The sequence below is a fragment of the Thalassophryne amazonica genome, chromosome 23 (assembly GCF_902500255.1).
Source record: "Thalassophryne amazonica chromosome 23, fThaAma1.1, whole genome shotgun sequence".
Lineage (NCBI taxonomy): Eukaryota > Metazoa > Chordata > Actinopteri > Batrachoidiformes > Batrachoididae > Thalassophryne > Thalassophryne amazonica.
This window is the reverse complement of record NC_047125.1, coordinates 7,268,743-7,290,233: the sequence shown is the minus strand read 5'-3', so window position 1 is coordinate 7,290,233 and position 21,491 is coordinate 7,268,743. Positions and strand designations below refer to the sequence as shown.

Below are 21,491 nucleotides of genomic sequence, written 5' to 3'. Positions count from 1 at the left end.
AGTTGAGGTTATGAAAATGCTTGAAAAATAGCTTTAAAATGACACCAAAACCAACTCTCTGGCTGTTAATATCTTTTGAAACATAGGCATTTAAAGTATTGGCGAGGCTGCACAAACAGAAGGTTTCTCCTGGGCTCAAAATGCCCACCACAGGACCAGGGAGGGGAGACACCTCGTTTATGGCGCATGCTCATTCACATTTATGGTCTTAGCTTTGCAGATTACTTAAGGAAGAAGAAAATAACAGAAATTATGACAGAGCATTTGATTTAAAAATTTAAAGTGCCCTGTTCAGTAGATAAAGGAAAAACCAACACCAATTAAACTTGTTGACTTGAAGTTGTTATTTAAACTAGTGGCCACCTGTTAGCTACGTGCAACAGCTGGACAATAAATAGTGTACATGCACATTTCAGTTGTATCAATGAAACTTCATATAAATGACTTCAGTGTGATTGCTATTTGTCCTGACTCATTGACTGCTGTCCACAGCAGTAAAGACATAAACTGTAATATATTGACAGTCACATCACCTTTTCCACTGCTCTCCGTAGTAAACAACAGTTGGGAGAGATCCCTCTCTTCCCAAGGGAGGAAGGGTGTTGTCCCACTCTCATTTGAGTGGTCTCCTGATCGTGGGCTTTGGTGTTTGGGGTGGGGGTCCTGCTGGCTGTGTTAGGGGAGTCTCTGGTGTTGGGGGAGCCTCATGTGCTTCCCGGCTCGGGGGTTTTGGTCCCACCCGCTGGATCTCGCCCTCGTTGGCTCGGTGGTCCCTGCCAAGGCTTTGGGTTCGGTCGTGGTGGCTCCTTGGCCCCTTGTCTTCGCCGCCACTCACTCCTCCCTTGGGGGCTGTGGCCCGGGTGGTGTGGTTCTGGGGTGCCCCCTTTTGTAGGCCAACATCGGCGCACTGTGTGCTTCCCCTTGTGTGTGAGGTTGCTTCCTGTGCCTCCATTGTCCTTTTTCTCCTTGTTTCTCCTGGACCCCTTTCCATCGGTTGCATGCAGTCACCCGTGTGGCTCCTGGCATGCCGGAGTGGTCCATGGTAAGGTTCTGTACTTTTATCTTGGCCCAACGCACCAGCCACAGTAGTGACCGGATATTTAGGTGTGATCTGGGTCTCTGTGTGTGTGGATGGTCAGGTGTTCGTGGCCGTCCCACAATTCGGTTTTGGTGTTCCCAAGGGGATCAAGACTCTGGTGTCCTAGATTAGGATATGGATGCTCAATAACTAGACAACAAACTGTTGCTGTCACTGCTTGTTTATGTGTGGTTGTTTGTCCTGGTATGTTGTATCGTTGGGCTTCCGCCTCTTCAGTGTCTCACATTTTTCATCACCTGACAGTTATTACTGTCACCATTTTTGTTCTTGTCTGTCTCCATGTTGTTTTGGTGGTCGGCCCTTTCCAATAGAAGTCATCTGTTAGCTTTAAATAAAATGTTATTGGTTGATCAGGAAAGCAGGTGAAGGTCACACACGCACACCACGTTCACTCACAAACTACTAATATATATATATATATATATATATATATATATATGGTTCTGCCAGTTTGGCAATCACCATCACTATAACCATAATATTATAGTATTGTGTTGTAAATTATTTGGCCAGTAGATGTCAGGATGACAATGAGCTGCTGCGGCAATGTTTTATCTAAAACTTTAATTTTATAATACCAATGAAAATGTTGCGCTGTAGATAGCCATCCCCTTTGAAACCACTGTGTGCTAGCAAGCTCATTTCAAACCCTGTTTGAAGAAGACTAAAAGTTAATATTCATGTCTGGAGATATTTATCGACTTTGTCAGTAACACATGTACTGAGAGATTCATTGTCCCAGGACACCACAGGTATGTAAAACCCTTACTTTGAGCAAAGCCAAGGGTTGACACCAGCCGAGATTGGGACGGCACTAAATTTTAATGAGGAGGACACATCACAATTCTCTATGTGGGAAAAACCCTGTAATTAGCTGACACGTTGCTAGAATGTATTGCAGTAATTACATGGACATGAACAAAAACAAGAGTTCTGGGCGTTACTCATGAATCCCAATCACTCCACAAAGATTTACAAAATATCGGCAGATACTTCGATTTGACACCGAATGACCCATGTGGCAAAACAAGATCCCTTTAAAGCAGCAAACAGGTGTCAGTGGAGGACAGCGTCATTTAGACAGTGTCTTACCAGACTGTGTGAGACAGGAAAGGCATATCTGAAGAGGAGCTCAAAGATATCTCGTCTGCTGTGACCTTCCTGCTTCAAAGCGAACCTCAAGTTCCTCATGTCCTGATGTGGAGAGACCGGTTCAACCATTTTAGTATAACTAAGCCCACACATACGCAGTAACATTCGTAATAACAGTCATTAGAACTCTGCAGTTTTAAGTCATCATGTGGCAAGTCTGAACAACCAGCTCTCAGCAGTCATGCTTCTGGACTTTTGTTGCTGTGTCGGTGCATGGTGAGGGTTGTTTTAGTTGATTTTTAATAATTAAATTCTGTTTACGACAAACTGAAAACAAGAATTTCTTTTCATCGGCCTCAGTCTGGTGATACCACAAAGGTGTGAATCACAGTCGACACCTGGTGAGGAATGAAGCAGAGAAACATACCAGACTGTCAGCTGCTTAGATCGAACTCTCAAATTAATCAATCATGCAAAATTCAGTCAAGCAATAATAGAATCAGTCAAGCAATATTATGGATACTGTGATGTGAATCTCTGAACTTGTTCTGGGTTATTTTCACAAAAGCCTTTGCGTGAACTGCACACAAAGCACAGCCGACAGCAGACTACAGACTCTCTTGGGTCTGTGGCTCCATCCAGCTCTTCAGATAGATTGTCCCAGAGACTCATCTTTTTGGACAAACTTCACATTTTTTTTTTATTATTCTAGACAGTGAGTAATAATAATAACAATAATAATAATAATAATGACTTGAATTTATAGAATGCTTTTCAAGACACCCAAAGCACTGGTTGGGAGTGGGATTCAAACAAAGCTATTGCTGCCCTACTGCAGAGTACACTGCTCCTAGGCTTATAAAGCCAAAACATTCTCTCACTGCACAAATACAGACCTTGCAGGTGATGTCTAAGCCATAGGCATTTTCTCCTCTACTTGATGCTCCACCCATCTTCTCCACCCGACTTATGGTGCCCAATGGAACATCAAGCATTACTGTCACATCCTAAAACACAGAGAATTTTAAAATGGCACTTTAGCTCTCAAATTTCATTTGCTCAACCAATTAAAGACAACCTTTTGATTAACTAAACACCTGATTCAGCCAATTCAGACCACTCAAGCAGAGAATATTTCAAATTAAATACAACTAGTCTCTAATCACAGACCAAAGTAATACCACTGTCACCACAAACAGACTTGAGTAGACACGGTATGGTATTAACCCAACCAGCAGGAGGCTGGCTACTTTAAATGCCTTCCATGTGTCAAAGACAGAGTCATGAACCACTGCCCTGTCTTAGATGTAATGAACGTACAGAGTCTGAGCTTTTGAAGTAGAGTCTGTAGTTGGTGATCAGCACTTTCCCTTTTACAGCTCCACTGAATGGGCACATGTAGATGATGTCTTTATCTGGAAGGAAAAAAGAAATAAAATGCATGTGAATAGAAATTAGATCTGCTTTTATTCATTTAAAACATTTTGTTCTATTTTGTTATTTGACAGGGACAATACATTTAAGCATTGTTACATTAAAATAAAAAGATGAAACCAATAAAATGTATGCAGGATGTTTCGCTGTAGTTACCATGTGGAACTGAGACAAAGACTGGTGCGATTACTGCAAAACATTATTACACTAATGACAAAAGACTGACACGAATAAATCAATCCTTATAATTTGTGGGTCAGACTAAAGCCTGACGACATATCAGCTGATTCTTTCACAAACATATCGGTATTTATGTTATTTTTACCCATATTAAAACCTTTAGTTTACTGACTAAACAATGCAGATAAACACTTTGGCTGTTGGAAACTGTCATTACATATTTTGTCCAGCAGAAGCCACACCAAAAGTCAACACGGCTTGGACCCCCATCACCCCTTGGTCGGAATACACTTTCAGACACCTGCATTTCTGTATAAATCTAATATGCTTGGCACTTTATCTTACTTTTTTAAGTTAGCGAGAATTAAAACACACATTTTATTGCATCAGCCCCCCCCAAAAAAATCCACATTAGTCAGGCTCTAGTTAAAACTAGAACTAGGCAAACAAAAAAAAAAGTGAACTGCTAATGACTGAGACCAATGACTAAAAATGAACATTAAGAGCAATCACAGAAATAAATGAAGACAATCAGAAGACGGAAACTATGTAGCAAGTGTATATAATATAAATGACCCCCCCCCCCCACACACACACACACACAACATACTGAAATAATAATAAAAAAAAAAATAAAAATAAATTAATACTATTAAGGCAAGTAGGCAGAGATGGCAGAAGTTGGAAAAAAAAAAACATGTCTATTTCTATAATGTATAATGCAATTTCTATAATGTCTAAGACTGCCCATTTTCCCAATTACACTGAAAAAATCTGAATAATGCATTCTGTGACGGTGATATACAGTTAAATACAAATCAAGATAATAGCTTATTATCCCTATTCACCTGGACAAACTATCAGCAAGGGGTACAGTCCAGAGCATCGTCCTCTGGCCAAACTATATTTTCAGGGTCTTTCAGCTTAAGTAACAAAACGTGGCACATAGGTAGCTCCAGTGGAGGCAACGATCACCATAGAAACAGTGACCTGATTTGCATATTGATTATGTCATGGGGCCACTGAGTGCAAAATTCCCCTTTTGCTCATTCCTGTACTACATACAGTACATACCACATCAATCAATCAATCAATTTTTTTATATAGCGCCAAATCACAACAAACAGTTGCCCCAAGGCGCTTTATATTGTAAGGCAAGGCCATACAATAATTATGTAAAACCCCAACGGTCAAAACGACCCCCTGTGAGCAAGCACTTGGCTACAGTGGGAAGGAAAAACTCCCTTTTAACAGGAAGAAACCTCCAGCAGAACCAGGCTCAGGGAGGGGCAGTCTTCTGCTGGGACTGGTTGGGGCTGAGGGAGAGAACCAGGAAAAAGACATGCTGTGGAGGGGAGCAGAGATTGATCACTAATGATTAAATGCAGAGTGGTGCATACAGAGCAAAAAGAGAAAGAAACAGTGCATCATGGGAACCCCCCAGCAGTCTACGTCTATAGCAGCATAACTAAGGGATGGTTCAGGGCCACCTGATCCAGCCCTAACTATAAGCTTTAGCAAAAAGGAAAGTTTTAAGCCTAATCTTAAAAGTAGAGAGGGTGTCTGTCTCCCTGATCTGAATTGGGAGCTGGTTCCACAGGAGAGGAGCCTGAAAGCTGAAGGCTCTGCCTCCCATTCTACTCTTACAAACCCTAGGAACTACAAGTAAGCCTGCAGTCTGAGAGCGAAGCGCTCTATTGGGGTGATATGGTACTACGAGGTCCCTAAGATAAGATGGGACCTGATTATTCAAAACCTTATAAGTAAGAAGAAGAATTTTAAATTCTATTCTAGAATTAACAGGAAGCCAATGAAGAGAGGCCAATATGGGTGAGATATGCTCTCTCCTTCTAGTCCCCGTCAGCACTCTAGCTGCAGCATTTTGAATTAACTAAAGGCTTTTTAGGGAACTTTTAGGACAACCTGATAATAATGAATTACAATAGTCCAGCCTAGAGGAAATAAATGCATGAATTAGTTTTTCAGCATCACTCTGAGACAAGACCTTTCTGATTTTAGAGATATTGCGTAAATGCAAAAAAGCAGTCCTACATATTTGTTTAATATGCGCTTTGAATGACATATCCTGATCAAAAATGACTCCAAGATTTCTCACAGTATTACTAGAGGTCAGGGTAATGCCATCCAGAGTAAGGATCTGGTTAGACACCATGTTTCTAAGATTTGTGGGGCCAAGTACAATAACTTCAGTTTTATCTGAGTTTAAAAGCAGGAAATTACATCAAAAAAGGACACAAAATTTTCACACAAGCTACAACTGACTCCAAGCCACTTATGTTCCAGTTTCCTTATTATTTATGCAAATTAGATGATGTCATTTAGCAACTTCTAGCGACTTTTAGGACAGCCCATAGCTACTTATCTTACTGAGGAGTTGGCAACACTTAAAAAGTCACATTCTGTTTCATTCTGTTCCTTTTTTTTTTTCTTCGAATCAGAGTAGAGCACCACCGTGATGTCAGTGGCTGGTCTGCTAACTAGCTAGCTGCAAACTCTGTTTCGTTTGTGTGCAAATATAACCCCTTTCTCACATATTATGTAAAAGCTTTTGAGAAATAAACACGTCCTAAACTGAAAACTCTGTTTTTGTAACCTGATAACACCTCTGGAGTGATTTACAAGACATTCTGCAGATGTCAGCACTAGACACGGGCCGATAACCGGTTTCACGGTATACCACTGGATGAAAAAGTCACGGTAACAAAACCACAAAAATTTTCCGTTATACTGTCCCTACGGTATGAGCGGGTTATGAGAATTCTTGACAGGCAGAGCGGAGGCGGTCGCTGTCACCCTTCCCCCTGGTGCGCACCTCTGTCTCTGTTTACAAACAGGCAGCTAACGTTAGCTAGCTCTGCATCATTGCTGAAGGAGGTGAAGCCTGCGCTGAACTTTTCCCTCCGTCTAAAAGGACCAAGTCAGCTATGGGATTACCATGACTACCGTAAAAAGGCAGACTCCAACGAATTGGAGGAAGGAGGTCATCCAACATTTTTTCATTTTATTTTCCACGGAATAGCCCTTCAAACCAAAAACAGCAGCAACAACGCACCGTAGCTATGGCCTGTGTCGGACTCGGAGCGATTCAAGATACCCGCAAAGGACTATACGAAAGATGAAAACTTTATCCCATCTTTGAAACCACTGAGAAGTACAAGGAGTAGACTCAAGTCGTGCTTCTGGTCGACAAAATTTCTCATACAAACATGTCAAGAAGGACAAATACATCTATTCCAAGCACTCTGTTGGTGAAGCTGGGCCAATATTAAGCATCCGGAGTTCCAGTCGTTATTCCATCCACGTTTCTCCATAAGCAAGTAGGTCATGTTTCCCATGGGGCAGATGCTACATGTCTAAAAGAGAGACGATCATTTTGGTATTTTCTCTAAAGTTATCAGTGGTATAGCACTCGTAGCGGTAGACACCACGTAAACAAGTGCGCTTGAATCACGCGCAATTCATATGCAAATACCATAATGTTGTTAAAGCACATTTTAAAGCTATACATAATACCGTGAAACCACAATATTTTTGCTCAGTTAACATACCGTCCAAATCTCACACTGGATCCATGCCTAGTCAGCACACATGCTATCTAACACAAAGCTAACTTCCGCTCTTGTCAAAGGCTCATGTATGCACACATGCACACACACCCTACTGCAAATTCCGTTAAAACATAAATACTGTTTATGACTGATTGATGGGCTTTATTGAACATGTACAAACTGTACATAAGACAATAGAATCTTAATGATTAATGCAAATAAAACAAAATTTAGAATTAATATATATATATATATATTATACACAAACACACACACACAGTCTTGGGATAGCAATTAAGAAGACAATGCTCATACGGCCGAGGGCATTTTAGCATTGTGTTATATTTTTAAACTGTTAACTGAACATCCATAAATCAAAAACTATATAACCAGAGAAATCTTTATCAGGTTTAAAATGAAAAACTTCAAAATGTTCAAAACAAACAGAAAAAAAAAAACCCGACCACCTCTATCACCCGTAAGGTTTCATGTAAAAGTTGCCATTAGTTAATGCGTGTTTGGTTAAGTGTTAGCTCTGTACTGACCTATAATCCGGTCTTCTCCTGGCAGCAGAGACACATCTGCTAACAACTCCATCCTGAGTGAGTCTCTGGAAGGCTTAAAAAAAAAAAAAGTTACTAACATTCCAGATTTCACCTCCACATTTTGACTCTCCAATCACAACTCCTACAATTTACATAGTTTGCTGGATGCTGTCGACCTCTGCAACAATAGACTATCAGACTATTAAATGATGAACACTTCACATTTTTCTGCTCAGTGCAATGTCATGATTTACATTTTTCGGAGAGCACCTTCACCCATGCAAAAATTCTGGGGGTAACACTTTTTTTGGATTAAACTGGTCAGCACATTTTTTTCTTGCATGGAGTTTTTCAACAGATTTGGGTCATTTGGAGGCGCTGAATCCGAATCTGGTGTTAGTTTTTGCCACCACATCATGTTTTTGAGATATGAAAGCATATTTCTCATATAGTTTTTGCCACCACATCATGTTTTTGAGATATGAAAGCATATTTCTCATATCAAGCAATGAAGCAAAAGCTGCAGTCTTGCACACCTCATCTGTGCCATAAACGATATTACGGCTCTTGTTCACATTTCGTGAACCTGGTTTGAAAACTCTGCTTTTGAACCTGCTTTTGTGCCTGATTAGTGGCATTAATCTTGTGACTGAATGAGCAACTTTTGGGTAATCCATCAATAAGGAACATACAGATTGGAAAAAAATGTGATGTAATAGAGGAAATCTGAGCTCAGATTCAGATTCAGCACCCCAAATCAGTTCTCAAAGCCCATGCAAGAATTTTTTTTTTTGACCAGTGGTATTAAAAAAGTAACTTTAAATGATCCATACGAATGAAATGCCCACAGCAACAATAACTTATGAAAAAAAACAAAAAAAAAAAACAGCAAAATATTGGTACACCAGAGCACAGGAGATGAAGACATCATGCAAATACTCAAAATGCTTCTCCCGAGTGTCTCGCTCCACTTTGTCTCCCGCGCACACATACACACCCACAACCATTATTCTTCTTCATAATCTCTCACATCACCCACATTTAGGGCTGCCACCCTCACAGTCATCTTCATCTCGTTCCTCTTTTCTCATCTGAAATGAGACGAGTCATCTCCCACCCGATGATCGCCGCGTCAATCTCAAAATCAAGGTCAGTAACCGGTTCCTCGCCAACAAAGGCCTGTGACACGTACAGAGGAGGAACATCGAGTTGGAAGCTTTTAACCAACATCTGTGTGTGCAGCTACACCCACAAGTGTGTTTGTGTTTCTCAAGATTTATGAGCAAAATGACCTTGAATTTGGGAAATCGACCAGAATGAACGTTGCTTTTATTCACTTCAAATTAAGACTGTCAATCACTGTTACAGCCTTTGAAGAGAGAAAAAAAATGTTATTCCTGATTTGAGAATTAACATCTTTCCACAAATGCAACACTCTCTTTGTATTCCGCTGCTTGCTAATTATTAGCGCATCACTTCAGTTGTGTGTGAGTTGTGTTTTAATACACATTATTGCTAGAGTTGGTTTTGGTTGCAGTTTGGCTTGTATGAAATTATCACGGTGGTTTTCTGAAATTTCAGAAATCAGCTTAAAAAGACTTTGCACATTATTTTACATTTCTCAGCGTATTTTACACACAACATCCCAAACTCCACCTTTATTTCTAAAGCATGTTTAAAACGACAGTCGTCGACCAAAGTTCTGTACATAATTAAAAAAAATGGGCAGCAAGTTACCCCGAGTTGTAAATAAATGAATTAAAAAAAATAATAAAATTACAACAGGCAATAAAACAGATAAAAGACAAAGTAAAATAAAGAGTAAAAAGTAGTAGGAAATAATTTAATTTGACTGAATTTAATTTTATTTACATAGCGCCAAATCAAAACAATGCCGCCTCAGGTGCAACACATAAGTAAGGTCCAACCTTACCAATGCCTAGAGCAAGAACACAGACAACAGTGGTAAGGAAAAACTCCCTCTGAAGATACTGAGGAAGAAATCTGAAGCAGACCAGACTCAAGGGGGTGACCCCCTGATGGGCCATGGTACTGAAAGACTACAAATAAGGTAAACTTGTCAGCAAACATGTCATTAAGCAAACATGTAAGAAGAACACAATAAGGAATGTTCAGGTGGAAATGTGAGGGATCCTTTAGGGAAAGATGTTCCACGGACTCCACAAAACCTTTTACGTGAACTTGTGTGTACAAAGAGCGGCAAACTTACACTGGAGATGTGTGTGTCCAAGACACTGGAGTGAAACACTGAGACTGGTGAGGCCATGGAGAGGGCTTCCACAGGCTGGAAGAGACAAAGACACACACACGCATACAGGGAAATGTAACTGATTCCAACTCGAATACAAGTTATGTGCATTTCCCAAAAATTCTCTTCACCCTGTTTAATGAAACGTTGATGGAAGAACACACCTGCTCTTAAAACACATCTGCAGCCATAAACATCAGAGGCCTCACATAAACATTATTGCAGTTCCTACACCCCTTATCCAATTTGGATGTAGATCCTGTCCGACGTGAAAGCGGAAATCTGCACTACGAGATTTTACAACCAATAGATGAATCTCAAAAATGGTCTCCAAAAATTCCGTAGTGAGATTTTTGGTTGTTGAAAGTGGTTCAGATGAATTTTTCATGTTAGAAAACGTAACTGGATATCGAAAATCGTTCAGGTTGTATAATCTTAAGTAGTTTTTTTTTTAGTAGTTTGAGAGGTCCTGCTACTTATACTCCAGTACAACTTGTATACAGAAGCAGAAGAAAAAAAAAAAAAAATCACTATCATTATTAATAAAAATAACTTGTAGTGACTATTTTATAGGACTTTCCCCGGAATCAAAGCACTAAACAAAATAAACACTAATAATAAAAGAATAAATGCCAATTAATTAAAAAGTACAATATAACAATACACCAAAAAAATGCCAAATCAAACAGCTGATAGTATAGAAAAAAGTTATGACTTATACTCTGGAAAATACTGTATATATTTTTGGATACTGTAGGAGAAGATGTGGTATACCTTTCAAAAAGATTGGGTCTTTTTTGTTTATTTTGTTCCAATTTGACCCCATTTGGACCCCTACCAAAAGTTGCCTGAGAGATGGAAGAGGATACCCAAGCTAAATTTGTTTAGTAACCCTTAGCCGTGGCTAAAGCCTGGCGTCCACATGTTCCTGTCAGTTTACAGATGGGCTCGAGATCGAAATTAGGAAGCAAACAGCATTCAAAGCCACAAAAAGGGCCGGAGCTGAAGCTTGCCACTGCTGACACCTATTCACGGGATGAAATATTTCACCACCGGCTTGCAGCGCTGAGCTTTACAATAACAGAGTGGGTACAAATCTAAAGCCGTCACTTTAGTTGCAGGGTTCCCAGGACGTTGCAGATGGCTGGTTAATCTGCCGTGAGCTTGCTGTTGACGTGATTGTGTTCCCAATGATTTCTATCTGCGTTGAAATTCTGAACCATCCAAAATTTTGTTCCCGACTATCCTGATGATTGCAACACTCCAGATGGTGGTGACGCGCTCCAGTATGACCATGTATGCTTGCAGATGTATTGCAGCAGGGTTGGTGATTATCCCGTGAGGTTGCCGTTTTGCAATTTTTTTCTAGCAGGAAGCCAATCACAACCTAACAGGACACTTGTGGACAGTGGGTTTATGCAAATAAGTGTGCTCGTTTCCAATGCAGAAGGTTCCCGGTTCAAACCCCTCCCCTGTCCATTCTCAGTGTAATATGGAGTTGCACCAGGAAGGCGATCAGTCTCTGCTGTGGCGACCCCGAGTGAAAACAAGGGTGCAGCTGAAGGGACTCACTATCCCTTAGTCGACACAAAAGTCACTTGCAAGTGTTTTCCGTGTGATAAGTGGTTGAAGATGAGTGAGTGACGACCTTAAGGTTGTTCCTCTACTACATGGTAATGGCACGCACAGCGGGATAAAGTACAAAACTAAGCTGTAGGTTTACATGTTTTAAGCACTGATGGTTGAAGTAGTCCTTTTTTAAAATCACTTCTGGCACACAGAGGTGTCAAGTTGATTATGCCAAAATGTAGCCACGAGGACAGCAGCGAGTGCGATCCAAAGAAGGTAACAACTGAAGATGAATCACAGAGTATTATTGGGCACATTTCAACACTCCTCCAGTGGTCTGAAGCCTTTCATTAAGTACAACTGCTGCCTTTCATTTCCATCTACTGGTTTTCATTCCAAAGCCTGTAATATGGACATCACCACTGCACAACCAACTTCTTGCATTAGTTTTGTAACAAACTGTCTCATTCAGTTAACTCGGGCTGAAAAGACTTCGGGTACCACCAAGCACATCTGTGCTAGTAGCTTTTTTTTTATCAATAATTAAAGTAGTCAGCTTCTAATATTGAATTACAGTGTTGTCCAATAGTAGACACAATAGCTAGATTAAAGGTAAAGGTCAATAAAAAGTGTTCAGTGCACGTGAGAGGGTAAGAGCTCCATTCCTGCCGATTCCATCTCTAGTGGACACCAAGTCACTATAGAAGATTATACATAATATGCTGTAGGATTCACCGGTTTCCTCACTTTCCAATGACACAACTTCTAGTGGATGCTAAACCATGGTACAGTTCATGTACGTTCCAGTCAGGTACGGAACAAAAGACGTAAATGTTTTTAAAAAAAAGGACTAAAATCACAGGCTTCCCTCACTCGTCTCCTTCCAACCTGCTTCACACAGATTAACCCTACAATACCGTACCGCTTTCATTTCTTAATGATTGAGGAAAAGGAAGTCCAAGACAGAGTCAATAAGTTGGAAATCTTCATTATCCATCCATGGTTTTTCCTTTTCAAGAAGAATCTTTTGATTTATATGAAAGAAACTACACTATATACACAATCCTAAATCAGAACAAAACAGTAATTCTTACATTTACTTTGATTTGTGTTCCATTGCAGACAATATGGACTGTTTTGTTTAGACAACTTCATATCAGATTTGTTTTTGGGGCAATTTATTCTATGAGAGTTAAATTATCACTTTTACAGCCAGTTTTCTTGAGACAAGTCAGGGTATGGACACCATCACTTCCAAGCCACCGAATATATCTTGGACTTAATTTATATCAATAACTAAAAGATACAAACATTATAATACTGTAAAGTCAATCTGTGTTGTAGGCAGTTTTCAAAAATTAAGTGACATACTGGAATGAGGCGAGTGAGGAAAGCCACCAAGACACCCATGACATCTCAGAGAATTCTAGGATACTGCGGATGCTGAGCAGAGAAACTGGGAATGGTGCAACATTTGCTAGTTGCATTCACAGCTTCATGTTGGAGTGGAGTAGAGAGGGACTGTAAAACAGGAAACAGATCAAATCTAGGCTCAGTTTTCCCATGTATCCTCTGGCATGTTCTTTTTAAGAAAATCCTCCACTATACCACTTCATCCTGATGCTAAATAACTGATGACCAAACAGTCAAAAGCTGCACTATGCACAGTTTTACAACCACAGAAGCCTATAACGGCACCTTCACAGCATTGCAGGCGTAGGTATTGTATAGTATTGTACCCCCAGAAAAATTTTAACCCTTTGAAACACTATTTCCTGCATTTTCAGGGTCACTTCGTGTTGCTAACTGGGACGTTAAATAATGTGCATCATGTCCTTTAAAAAAAGGGGGGGGGACAGAACCCCCCCCCCCCCCCATTCTGTTTAAATCACAGCATAGGGGATTTGAGTCACAGCATGGGGGGGGGGGGTACTGTGTGCTTCTTACCCTGTGTGCTGTTATACAATGCTGCTGGAATCTTAATTTTCATGAGGGAGTCTTCCCAAAGGATCAATAAAACTCTAATCTAATGAGTTTGACCAGATAAAACATCTTGAGTTCATAGTGTCTGAAAAGAAATGAAAGCAAAAGTCAATATAAGAATCCCAGTTTTTGTTTAAACGGTGTTTAAAATTTATCCCAACTTTTTCTGATTTGGGGTTTTGTGTGTGTGTGTGTGTGTGTGTGTGTGTGTGTGTGTGTGTGTCAGGTTGTCTAGGGTTTGATTTGAGGACAATGTGGGCAGCAAAGTAAGAATTTCATTGCACAAGGAAACATGTTTCTTTACTGTGCATATGACAATAAAAGCTTCGAATCTTGAATCTTGAATGTGGCTTAAACGCGGTCTGTCAGGAAGCTTTAACGGACACAATCAGCCCCAGATCACAACAAAACATCATCACACACTAATCAGACAATAACACAACACAAATACAGCACTGATCACGGGCTGAAAGTTACTGGATGTAGTTTTCCAGCTGCTGCAGCTGTTTTGCAGACTGAAGCTGACAGCTGATGATCAGGATGCAGCTTAAACACAGAAAAACACACGAGCAGAAATGCTGTTTTCACTCTTTAAGAACACACCCGGAGCGCCAAACGACGCGGTGCCCACGTTAATGTTTGAATAAACACAGCAGCTACGAGCTGAGTGGAGAAAGAAGTTTCTGAAAACCCTTAAAGTCAACTTTTCCAACTTGGGTCATTCCAATGGGCACAGCTGTGGAGTTACACCAGGAAATAACGGAGGCCTCGACAGGACGACAGCTTCTTACACACAATTAATGCCGCTTTTAAACCCACAGCCCACACAGACCTCCAGAAAACTCCTCCGAACAACGCTTAAAACGGACTCGCTTGGCCACATTGCGGCCAAATGTCTTAACTCACCCGCAAACTGCGTTTCTCCCGTGGCTAAATGTCGATTTCTTTCCCTCAACCCACAGCAGGAACTTACTCCTGATCACGTGACCGGCTGTCATGACGCGGATTGGCTTACTGTAAAATTGAAACTTGCAAAGGCTGCAGGGAAGTGTAGTTTAAATGTTTTCCTCCCATATTTGTTGGAAATGACTTAATTCACTGTAGCATTTTAACAAAATGTTTGTCATTTCTTAAAAAAAAAAAAATTATGTTACTGTGACAATTTCGTGTGTTATTGATTTTTATGTATTATTAAAACGGCATTGTATAAAACAAATACCACCACAATAAAAGAATCACTAGCACTTATTTGCATTGTGGTCCTTGGATACTCAACATGGGTACAACATAGACAAAACAGAATGACAGTATATCAGTTACAATTTTTTAATTGATTGATTAATTTTATTTATTTCTCTTACTGGGGAAAAGGCATTTCCATCTTGGAATTATAATCCCTCCAGAGTACTCTGGGTCTTCCCTGCTCCCAGTTGGATGTGCCTTGAAGACCTCCCTAGGGAGATGACCAGGGTACATCCTCACCAGATGCTTGAACAACCTCAGCTGGCTCCTTTCGATGTGAAGAAGCAGCGGTTTTAGTCCGAGTCCCTCCTGGATATTCGAGTGTAAGCCCAGATACCCAAGGTAGGAACCTCATTTCTGCAAGTTGTATCAGCGTTGCTGTTCTTTTGATTATCACCAAAACCTTGTGACCATAGGTGAGGATACTAGGAGTGTAAATTGACTGGCAAATCGAGAGCCGATCACATTTTGGTTCAGTTACTACCACAAGTGGAGGAGTCCAGGTGGTGAATGGAACAAATAGGTGGTCGGACCTTTACTTACTGAGGCCGGGGTTACCCATGTCTGCTTGGGTGTATTGTTCAAGAGTGAGGTAAACAAAACTAAAGGACCACTTATCCCAAATTCCATCATCGCTCAATATACCTCTTTAATTCAGTCTAACTTTGACTAAACCATAAATACCATTAATACTACATAACAACATACTACATAATCAGAACAAAAAGTTAATTAGATGAATGGAACCAGTCAAAGTGATCACACGATGGTGTCACCGATGCCACAATGCTGGTCTGAATCCCTGATCTCATGGAGACTCTTTAGATACATGTTCAGATTAAAGTTGGTTTGGAACCTGATTATTTCAGGTAGTCTGAAGTCCACCGACAGCTCACCCTCACACTCCCTGTTTCCAGAAACTAGGATCAGCAAGTTCCCAGTCACGACGACTGTTATACTCTACTATGTCAAGCACTTCTCATTCATGACAGCAGAGGATGCTATCGGCCCAGATTGTGCACGAAGCCAGAATCTTTAGAGCACTGAATTATAAGAGAACTCAAGTTCCCAGGTTGTGTAGCATGTCTACAATAAAGCTTTAGATCAGCCACCTCAAATGATGGCAAGATAGAGTAGATGTTTGTCAATGAGAAGAAGGGAGGTAGGATGATGTGATTACAAGGACTAGAGGTTTGAATATTAGGGGGTCAACAGAGGGTGTGGGGGGAGAGGGGAAGAAGAGAGTACAAGTAGGCGGAGTGGATAGAGGGCGTGAAACAGAAAGGTTACAGTCAGGCTCATAAGTATTGGGACAATGACTTGTAGAGAACAGAGATAGGAGTTCATCTATCAAACGGTAAGTCTGGGTTTGATTACCAGTCACACACTACCTATCTGTGTCCTTGCACAAGGCACTTACTTTGCATTGTCCCATGTCACCTTACTGTAAATGGTAAACCACCATTGGCTGGGGAATTTCAATTTCAATTGTCAATTTATTTGCATTTATATAGCACCAAATCACAACAAAGTTGTCTCAAGGTGCTTCATCCAAGTAAGTTCTAACCTTACCAACCCCTGGAGCAAGCACACAGGCGACAGTGGTAAGGAAAAACTCCCTCTGATGATTTGAGGAAGAAACCTCAAGCAGACCAAACTCAAAGGGGTGCTTGGGCCATGCTACTAACACAGTTTACGAAACGACTATGTTTGCCAGTGCACAGGACAGGAGGGTTGGAAAAAAAGATACAACTCCCATCTCTGGATGGAGCCGCACCTTAAACACAGAGGAAAAAACAGAATCAGGCATCGGAAAGACAACAACTACAGTATAATTTGTCAGCATTAAGTAACAAGAAAAACAGAAGAAATACTAAGGTGATTGCCGGCCACTAGGCCTAAGCTTCACTAAAAGACCCAGAATTTAGATAAAATTGAGGCCGCGGCCTCTCGGCCTCTCATTCCTCTCGGCTGGCTTGGGACCACAGTGACACAGTGTCTGGGAACACGCTCTTCCTCTGACCATGTCTGGGAATGTGCTGTTCCTCTGACCTTGTCTGGGAACACGCTCTTCCTCTGACCTTGTCTGGGAATGTGCTGTTCCACGGACCTTGTCTGGGAACACGCTCTTCCTCTGACCGTGACGGGGAATGTGCTGTTCCTCTGACTGTATCTGGGAACACGGTCTTCCTCTGACCGTGTCTGGGAATGTGCTGTTCCTCTGACCTTGTCTGGGAACACGCTCTTCCTTTGACCGTGTCTGGGAATGTGCTGTTCCTCTGAACTTGTCTGGGAACACGCTCTTCCTTTGACCGTGTCTGGGAATGTGCTGTTCCTCTGACCTTGTCTGGGAATGTGCTGTTCCTCTGACCTTGTCTGGGAACACGCTCTTCCTCTGACCGTGTCTGGGAATGTGCTGTTCCTCTGACCTTGTCTGGGAACACGCTCTTCCTCTGACCGTGTCTGGGAATGTGCTGTTCCTCTGACCTTGTCTGGGAACACGCTCTTCCTTTGACCGTGTCTGGGAATGTGCTGTTCCTCTGACCGTATCTGGGAACATGCTCTTCCTCTGACCATGTCTGGGAATGTGATGTTCCTCTGACTGTATCTGGGAAGACGCACTTCCTCTGACCTTGTCTGGGAACTCGCTTTTCGTTTAACTGTGTCTGGGAACACACTCTTCCTCTGACCGTGTCTGGGAACACACCCTTCCTCTGACTTTATCTGGGAACGCACTCTTCCTCTGACTTTATCTGGGAATGCCCTCTTCCTCTGAGAGCACACTGTTCCTTTGACCGTGTCTGCGAACATGCGCTTCCTCTGACCGTGTCTGGGAATGTGCTGTTCCTCTGACCGTATCTGGGAACACGCTCTTCCTCTGACCATGTCTGGGAATGTGATGTTCCTCTGACTGTATCTGGGAAGACACGCTTCCTCTGACCTTGTCTGGAACTCGCTCTTCGTTTAACTGTGTCTGGGAACACACTCTTCCTCTGACCGTGTCTGGGAACACGCCCTTCCTCTGACTTTATCTGGGAACTCACTCTTCCTCTGACTTTGTCTGGGAACACACTCTTCCTCTGACCTTGTCTGGTAACTCGCTCTTCATTTAACTGTGTCTGGGAACACACTCTTCCTCTGACTTTATCTGGGAACGCACTCTTCCTCTGACTTTGTCTGGGAATGCGCTCTTGCTCTGACTTTATCTGGGAACGCCCTCTTCCTCTGACTTTGTCTGAGAGCACACTGTTCCTTTGACCGTGTCTGCGAACACACGCTTCCTCTGACCGTGTCTGGGAATGTGCTGTTCCTCTGACCGTGTCTGGAAACGCGCTGTTCCTCTGACTGTGTCTGGGAATGTGCTGTTCCTCTGACCATGTCTGGGAACACGCTGTTCCTCTGACCTTGTCTGGGAATACGCTCTTCCTCTTACTGTGTGAACACACTCTTCCTCTGATCTTGTCTGGGAAAGTCAACCAGCTGTGGACCAACTGCTGTGTGATGACCGACTTCCAGGGATGACGTGATATGAAAGTCTATATTCCTGCTGAATTTTTTTGTCTTCATTCAAATATTACAGTGTGAATTCACCCCTACAATGAAACGTCCATCCTTTTGCATAGCAACTCTGCACATGGATCACACAGTTCTAGTGTATACATTTTGTATATTCGCCTAGTTCTGCTGTACTGTATATAGTTAGTTGTATGTATATACTGAAGAGTCACTCATTTGAGATGTAAAAATTTTATTTAACATTTGTGAATGACACTAACGTTTAGTAAACATTTAATAACTTGATAGCACATGTCTGAGGTTGTTTTGTATTATTATTAATTACAATTTGTAAGCTCCTAAATGTACAGCTGAGAAGTGGAGACCAATGTTTTCTGGTTTGTAGTCATCATGTAGCTTTCTGCACGACACTGGCATGACCAAGGTGAACCTCGTGGCACAGGTCCAAACCTACAGTCCACCATGGAGAGCTCAGACAGGCCACGCAGCACCGAGGAGGTCAGAGGTTACAGTCTGAGATCCTTCACTCCTTCACCAAGAGACAATATGTTCTGGCTTTTATTCCCTCTGAGAAGAACTGTATTTTTGTTAAGTTTTGTACCCTGGGTCCCTCACCGTTTTCTCCCATCCACCTGTTTGCTGTTGTTAACTATCTTTGCTGTAAATAAATCACGTGGGTTTTTGTCACAAGTCCATCTGAGTCTGCCTCTGCATTTGGAATTCTAAATCCTTTCATTCCGAGTCCTAGTCATAACAGAAACCACAACAACTAACAGACAGGACAGGGGTTGTTCATTGTGATTTGGTGCTTCATAAATAAACTGAACTGATTAATAAAAGGAGCCAGGGAGTCAGTCCTACTATCATTTTGATAATCAGCAACCATGTACTGGTCTTACAGTCATTTTTGTTTTATACTTTATTGATTTACAAATCAAAATTAATAGTTGGTATAGGACTGACTCACGGGCAACACTTTTTTTAGTCATTTTGATTTATTTATATTGCCCCAAATCACAGACCTACCCCTAGCCCCACCCCTAGCCCTAACACTAGCCCTAACCCTACCCCAACCCCAAGTTCTACCCCTAGCCCTAACCCGACCCCTATCCCTACTGCTAGCCCCACCCCTAGCCCTAAACCTACCACTACCCCAACCCCTGGCCCTAACCCTACCCCTAATCTTAGCCCTACCCCAACCCAAAGTCCTAACCCTACCCCTAGCCCTAGCCCAAATCCCAACCCTATACCTAACCTGAATGGTAACCCCACCCACGTTCTCCAGAGGGCCGAGTTGTCTTGTTACCTGACTCTTGATGTTTGATTTGTAAATATTGTCAAATAACAGAACAAAGGAGTACGTGAGTCCATTTGATATTATTTTTGACTTGTAAGTCAAAGGTTAAATTTTGACCTTACTTACTGACTCATTGTTTGTTTTAACCATTAAAACAAAAAATGAGTCAGTAAGTCCAGTATTTCATTGCCAGCTCTTGGTTTGTTTGGGAATATGGTCAAATAATAAAATTGAAGTCTGTGAGTCAGTCCTAATATTATTTTCACGTGCAAATCAATAAAGTATAAAATAAAAATGGTTCATCAATGCCAGTATTTGGCCGCTGCTGACTCTTGATGTTTTGTTTAAGAAATTGGTCAAATAACATAAAAAATGAGCCAATGAGTCTTTCCCACTATTATTTTTTACTTGTAAATGAATAAAATACAAATGAAAAAAGAGCCAGTAAATCAAATGTTTGGCTGAAGGCTCTTGATGGGTGGTTTGAAAATGTGGTCAAATAACATTAAAAAAATCAGCCACTGAGCCCATTCCATATTATTTTTGACATGTATAAACAAATCAGTCAGGTCAGCATTTTGCTGCTGAGTCTTGATGTTTGGTTTGTATATATGATTAAATAATAAAAATGGAGCCAGTGAGTCATTTTATAGCACCAAATCACAACAAAGCTGCCTCAAGGTGTTTCCCACAAGTAAGGTCTAACCTTACCAACCCTGTCCTATGTAACTGTTATTCTTGATTTGTAAATCTACTAGTATAGAAGAAAAGAAAAAAGAGCCAGTAAGTCAAGTGTTTGGCTGAATGCTCTTGATGATTGTTTTGAAAATGTGGTCAAATAACTTAAAAAAATCAGCCACTGAGCCCGTTCCATATTATTTTTGACCTGTAAATCTAAGTACAAAATGAAAACGAGTCAGTCAGACTGGTATTTTGCTGTAGAATCTTGATCTTTGTTTTGTATACGAGGTCTCTTAGATAATAAACCGACCCTTTTATTTTTTTTTTTAACTATATGGATTTGAATGACATGCGATTACACCAATCATGCTTGAACCCTCGTGCGCATGCGTGAGTTTTTTCATGCGTGTCGGTGACGTCATTTCCCTGTGGGCAGGCCTTGAGTGAGATGTGGTCCCGCCCTCTCGGCTGAATTCCTTTGTTTCACACGCTGCTCGAGACGGCGCGCGTTGCTTTATCAAAATTTTTTCTGGACCTGTGAGGAATATCCGAGTGGACACTATTCGAGAAATTAAGATGGTTTTCTGTGAAAAGTTTAACCGCTGATGAGAGATTATGGGGTGTTTCTGTCGGTGTAAGGACTTCCCACGGAGCGGGACGTCACGCAGCGCTTCCAGGCGCTGTCGTCGGCCTGTTTCGAGCTGAAAACATCCTAATTTAAGGCTTAATTCACCCAGGACATCGTGAGAGAACAGAGAAGATTCAGAAGAGGCCGGCATGAGGACTTTATGCGGACATTCCACTGTTTAAGGACATTTTTTTAATGAAAGACGTACGCGCAAATTCGCCGAGTCGTTTCCGTGACGACTCGGTGAATCTGTGTGCGCCGCGACAGGAAAAACACCTCCGTGTTGAAAACCATTTCTAGAATTCAGGCGGCTTTTAATGGCTTTCAACAAGTGTTTAACTGAGAAATTGTTTAACAGCTTGGGCATGTTCCAACTTGCACGTTAAG

At 41.4% G+C, this 21,491-nt stretch overlaps 1 protein-coding gene across 1 annotated transcript in view; it reads right to left on the bottom strand.

Annotated features, from left to right (window-relative positions):
* The window catches only part of mtm1 (myotubularin 1), a 41,603-nt gene extending 26,872 nt beyond the window's left edge, over positions 1-14,731 (bottom strand). The window contains exons 1-6 of the mRNA XM_034164539.1: positions 14,647-14,731; positions 10,150-10,224; positions 7,920-7,992; positions 3,512-3,606; positions 3,088-3,198; positions 2,192-2,293 (exon numbers count right to left, since the gene is read on the bottom strand). Of these exons, the coding sequence (XP_034020430.1) occupies positions 2,192-2,293; positions 3,088-3,198; positions 3,512-3,606; positions 7,920-7,992; positions 10,150-10,206 (438 nt within the window). The 5' untranslated portion in view covers positions 10,207-10,224; positions 14,647-14,731. The remainder of the gene's footprint in view (positions 1-2,191; positions 2,294-3,087; positions 3,199-3,511; positions 3,607-7,919; positions 7,993-10,149; positions 10,225-14,646) is intronic.
* Positions 14,732-21,491: the final 6,760 nt, after the last annotated feature.